Source organism: Azolla caroliniana, unplaced genomic scaffold, assembly GCF_043228905.1.
Source record: "Azolla caroliniana isolate FFs.n. ecotype wild unplaced genomic scaffold, voAzoCaro1.0.p SCAF_18, whole genome shotgun sequence".
NCBI classification, from domain to species: domain Eukaryota; kingdom Viridiplantae; phylum Streptophyta; class Polypodiopsida; order Salviniales; family Salviniaceae; genus Azolla; species Azolla caroliniana.
Genome location: NW_028230453.1, coordinates 3,973,058 through 3,979,057, shown reverse-complemented (window position 1 = coordinate 3,979,057; position 6,000 = coordinate 3,973,058). Strand labels below are relative to the sequence as shown.

Here is a 6,000-nt window from a genome sequence, read left to right as displayed (position 1 = left end):
GTTTATTAAAAATTTCGGTTAGAAAAACAAGTCAACATTAATGGCGCAAAGCCATTTATTGGGAGCACATTGTTAATGTACATGATCTCAAACAAAAGTAACAAAGAGTTTTTATCAAGCCTTGAATTGATGTTAATGCATGCTTGCCAAAAGAAATTAAACTTAAAAGGATAAACCCTTACATAGTACTCCATAAACATATTTAACTTATCTCAACAAACATATTTTGGAGGTAGGAATTGCAAGTGCTAAATTTTTGCATTCATAAAATAAAAGTTGGAGAATTTGTTGGTTTCACAATCGTAGTATCATTGGAGTTTATCCAACTATTCTTCCTAATTGTGGTATCTAAGTAATTCATCCTCTCAGCAATGGACTAGTGATTTATCCTCTTCTAAGTGAATGCCATTCTTTTATAATCCATTTACCTTTCTATAGACTCTTTTAGTTTTTGGGCATCTTCTCCTTCAAAATTAGATTCTGAGTTTTCACAAATGTCTAATCCTTGTTAATTTAAAATCTTATAAAAGTATGTATATCTACGAACATTCCATTTGTACTTACATTTAAGTTGCATATAACATTCTATGTTTACTTGCATTGAAGTCTCTGTGAATAGATATTGGTGGGAAAGTGAGTCAAATATTTAAAGTAACCACTTACATTTATTACAAGCTAACTCAAATCCATTTACATATTACAAAGGATACACTCTAAAACAGATTATCCAAGAAGTGTGCCACGTACAAAGACTTGTTGAGCTTGATATCTCAAAATGCCCCTTCAAGCTTGATTGTGTTGTGCCATCATGCAACGACAAGCTTGGATTTCTTGGTATAGTTTTGCACTCCCACTGAATGTCAACAGATCATGTGGATGCATGTTGGGTCTCTTTGAAAATTTTCTAGTCTTCATTGCTTTGATTGCTAATGTTTTGTGAAGATATTTGTTGTTTAGTGATCAATGTGGAGATGGTGGAAACGAGACAAGATCCCATGTTCATTGTTGTGGGTATCTTGTATTGCTTCATGCATGGGCTATTTTCCATTAAGGTGTTGTGACATACGTATATGAATCTTTCTAGTGTGATGATTGTCACCTTCACGAAGAAGGCAAAGTGTCATGCCATTTAATTGCTATAGATTAACTATGTGCCATGTAATGGCGAACCATTCACAAACAGTCTCAAACGATGCATATTTGTACCTATAATCTCGAGGTGGAATCGATTGTATCCCAAAGTAACAGATCATCAATACAATAGCTAGAGATTCCTAGGAATGCATTCCATGAAATCATCAACACTTTGCCCAATCTCGGGCATTGTGAGTACCCATCTTATTAACATTGCTGAAGGGTATTGGGATAAAAACCATAAGGGTTGTGGAAACTTCGGACATTCTGCGCCGAACTTGATTGATCGAATCTACCTATAGCGCACAATGTACTACTCTTTTGAAGGGGTTAGATCATATCATGGGTGTAGACAGGCTCCAGAGAAGCGAAGACGAGCTTCTCCTGGTTAGTTCCATGGAAACATGTGGCACTCCGAATGCCACACACAGACACACACACACAGAGTGGGCAGTCTGGCCTGGCTGCTTCTTCACGAAAGTTGGGTTTCGAGAACCAAACTTAATACATACATACATAATCTCTAGTATTCTCTAGTCAAATATATGATGTATTAGAAAAGATGGGTCTAAGAAGAAAGAAAGAAAGAAAGAAAGAAGAAGAAGAAGAAGAAAGCGTAAGCACCACGTTTCCTCTCTCTCTCTCTCTCTCTCTCTCTCTCTCTAAGTCCAAGTCATTCTCTTCTCTTTGTCTTCTTCGCCCACAGACTTCAGGAAAAGAAAGCACACAGAGAAACACAGAAACAGAGACTCTCAGCGAGCTGCCCCTCAAATTTGCCCCTCAAATTCCACAGATACATATATACATATATATATATATATTTGTGTGTTCTGAGAAAGAGATAGATAGATAGATAGATAGAGAGAGAGAATTCATCCTTCTGCTCTGTCTTCACCAATCGATCCCTGCTCCAGACACCATTGGAAAGCTAAGAAAGAATGCCATAAGTAAATATTAAAATGGCGCAGCTCATCCATGCATCCGGTATGGCTTCTGGATTGTTATCTGGTGGATCAAGAACTCGGATTTCTGTTCCAGCTCTGCAAGCACCGGTCGATCTTGCTTTTCCGACTGTTTTTGGGCAACCGAGATCGCTTTTCGCCACAAGAAGGAAGAATCGAACCCAACGATTATTATGCTTGCGATCTCTTCATGACAGTGGTTCAGAGAATGTTGAAGACAACCCGTCAACAAGAAAGGATTTCTCCTTCAAGGTGAACCATTTCTCACTTTTGATTCTTCTACATATTTCTTTATTTCTTTCCTTTGTATTTATATGGATTTTGGAATTCAAAGAAGCCTGTTTTAACCGTTCAACAAATGCATGATTCACCAGAATGGTGCATGGATTCAAGCTCAAGGTGTGAGTGGTATTGAGCAGAGTGATTCATTATGGGAGCAGATTGGTCCGACTTTCCGAATTGCCTACGCTGTTGGTAAGACCATATTCTCTTGAACAAAAATCATTCGTAATATCCCTGTTGTAAAGTTTAAAAACTATATTCACACTGTCTAGAGTAAGTTGGACATCTCATCTCCAAAATTTGACATGTTTTCGAATTAAAAAGAACAACCTCCAAATCTTGATATATCTGTTGACAAGTAATTTTAACAGATTTAGATGAAACTTTATTAGTTCCGGTAAAAAAGAAAGAATTTTCTGAAGAATGTGTACCAGGATCCACAGTAGACCCTGTGTAAATATAGTTTTTAAACTTTACAACAGGGATATCTACTGTTGAAGGAATCACCGTTTAAGGGAAAGAAAAAACAAAACTATTGGAACACGAAATTTAGAAAGTTGCACCTGTCAATCTAAAAAGGGAAGATCAGAGAAATATGTTGAATTAGGGTATGTTAGCTGAAATTCTATGGATCTCCAGGACCTTCTTAATGGTGGAAAGATGGAATGATAAAACATGTGGAGTATTTTTTCTCAAAATTTCCTTACATCATGTGACCTAGAAAGAAGGCTTGAATGGCATGAATTGCTAGGAAGTATACAAGAAACTCCATCTCATGCTGACAAGATAAGCTGCCAGCAAAAGTAGAGCTATCACAAAGTGATTCCAGGAAATAACTATTCCACATCATTATAACTAATGGGAGGTCACAGCTATGATTGCTTAGCAAATTTGTACAGAAATTAATGATGATAATTTTTTGTCTTGCACTTTTGCAATTACAATTTGAAGCTCCTGCAAATCAATCCAAAGTTACCCTACATAATTTTTGGTGCAACCTATTCTTTTAATTTTAATCAGTGAGAAATTAAGACTTTTGGACATAAAAAAAATGAATCTCTCCTAATTTTTCTATATCTGAGAAAGAGGTTTTTTTTTTTACCTGCTAAAAATGCACAGACTCTAAAATTGCGGGGTAAGCTTAGTATTTAACTTCTGTATTAGAAAGGGAATAGATGAACTGATACTTACATCCTGGTGCTTGTAGGTGTTTATGGTGCAATGGCACTTGGCGGACAAGCCATTTGTCACTTCATTGGAATTGATGGAATAGGGGGTTTCAACATGTCTGCTCATGTTGCTATGGAAGGATTGGGATATGCAATACCCCCTATGATGGCCCTTCTATTCATCCATGATGTAAGTATATAATCTTGTATTATTTGCTCCATAATATGGGATGAATTCTTGTCTTATGTTTCAAATCTTTTACAGGATGACGTAGTAAAGATATCTCTGCATGCTAGGGCTATAAGGGATGCTGAAGATGAAGAATTGATGGGTTTTTTCGTTGGTTTGTCACCATGGCAGGTTTATAAATGATAATTTTATGATGATTCTTTATCAACTTCACAAACTGATCAATGTGAAAATATCAACCGGTTAACTTTCTGTTTTTATAATCTAGTCCATGTTGTGTGCTGTGTTAACAAGTACGAAATTTTCATCAGATAATGTTTGTTGTGTCATTGGCGGCAGTTGCGGAAGAACTCTTCTTTAGGGTTGCCATACAGGTAGTGTGTTTTCTCGAGAATTCGTAATTTTATGTATCGCATGTGTTTCCTCAAATAGAAAAATCCATTTCATCTTTTGATGCAGGGAGGACTAACACATGCTTTTCTAAGTGATGGTAAGGTCAAAGAACACATTGATGGCATTGCCTCATTGGTACGGGTGTTTCTTTTAAAAACTAATTCCTTTTATTCATTTTTGGTGTGGAAAACCTCATGCTGTGTGTTTTATTTGCCTAATGTGCAGACAGGAGTTTTCCCTTCCTTGCCACCATTTGCACATGCTCTTGCTGCAGTCTTAACAGCTGCCCTTAGTGGTTCTATTCTTTTTATGACATCTTTCCCTAAAGGTATTTTCTGTATCAAAGGATAATTTCACAATGGCTTCAATATAGCAGACTTATATATTTGCACTACACATGATTTTATAAATTCTAGATTATTTGTCAACAATTTTAATGTAGTAACCTGCTTTGAATATTTGTTTCTAAATATGATATTATGAAGACATTCTGGAAAACGGCATAAAATATGGACACTAAGGCCTTTTGGTCCTGCATTACCATGTTGTTGACTGTCATTTGAGGTTCAGATTAACTAATTCAAACGTGCAGAAATTTACATCTAATTCAAACGTTGTTGACTTAGATGTAAAGCTGCCAAGAAACTTGTATGTCACAGATTCAGATTAACTAATTCAAATGTACAGTATTTTGGACATCCTAACGGTTGTAATCTTTGAATTCAGCCTGTACGATTTTAGTTGTTTTAGAAGGGGCTCTGCCATGGTCTTATAGAACTTTAGTTGAAGCTTTGAGTCCTAGTTAGAACTTGATTATTGCATGGGTATGTTTCTAGTTGGTAATACTAGTGTGATAATTAACGATAATATGATTCTTATATTGTACACAGATCCGAAGTATGTGATTGCTCCTGTTCTCAGGAACCAAAACTCATTGCGAGAATTGAAGAAGAGTTTTGCAGGTAAATTTTTTTCTCTAAAAGAGAACTTCAAACAGATTTTTGGTCTTGTGAATCTTATTAGTGAGATGGGCTTTTCCATAATATAGCTTGGTATAAGCGACGACAGTTGAGGAGAATATACTCTCCACTTCTTGAATCAATGTTGGCATTGTATCTTGGATTTGAGTGGATCCAGGTAAAAAATATGAGAATTTGTAATAAGTGGTTTTTGAATAAAGAGATGCAAATGCAAACATTTTATCCCTTTATTCCCTGTGTTTATGTAGACCGGGAACATCCTTGCGCCAATTATTACACATGCCATCTATTCAACTGTTATTGTTGGTAATGGTGTACGGAAGATACATGATCAGAGGGATAGGTTGCGACAAAGAACATCTATATGTGAGAAAACCCATCATATGTCAGATTACCAATCTGATAAACCATGAAAGCTGAATACTTCGATTTGAAATCCTGTATAAAGAGATGAGAACTAATAGTTTGTATACTAATAGTGCAGACAGATTAGAGATGGTGATGATAAAACATGACTCAGCGGAAAATCCTGTATATTATTACTAGCATAGGAAGAAAAACACTGTAAAAAGGCAGAGGTAGCATTTTCTCAAACATTTTGTACTCCTGTTGGTAAAACAGTAATTCCCGCTGTAATGATAATGTAACTTCTAATATATTCCCACAACATTTCTTCTACAATATATCAAAGCTTTTATCATTCTGAAATATGGTTTGGCCATCTAGTCAAATTGCAATGCCTTGATTCTACCAATATCTCATAACTCCTTCATTCAATGATGTGAAATATGGTTGCAGTCTAGTTAAACTGCAATACACTGTATATCAACTCCCTGATGGGGGCTCATGATTTTGAAGACTCAAAAACCATAGCCAATGCTCTGAAGAAC

At 36.0% G+C, this 6,000-nt stretch overlaps 1 protein-coding gene across 1 annotated transcript; it reads left to right on the top strand.

Moving 5' to 3' along the window:
* Nucleotides 1-2,038: 2,038 nt before the first annotated feature.
* On the top strand, nucleotides 2,039-5,818 carry LOC147852144 (uncharacterized). Its single transcript, XM_087334356.1, has 10 exons — nucleotides 2,039-2,348; nucleotides 2,471-2,570; nucleotides 3,586-3,737; nucleotides 3,813-3,908; nucleotides 4,049-4,111; nucleotides 4,197-4,265; nucleotides 4,356-4,458; nucleotides 5,021-5,092; nucleotides 5,179-5,267; nucleotides 5,359-5,818. Exons 1-10 carry the CDS (start codon nucleotides 2,094-2,096, stop codon nucleotides 5,521-5,523), a joined length of 1,164 nt encoding a protein of 387 aa, XP_087190482.1. The 5' UTR covers nucleotides 2,039-2,093; the 3' UTR covers nucleotides 5,524-5,818.
* The last annotated feature ends 182 nt before the right edge of the window (nucleotides 5,819-6,000 follow it).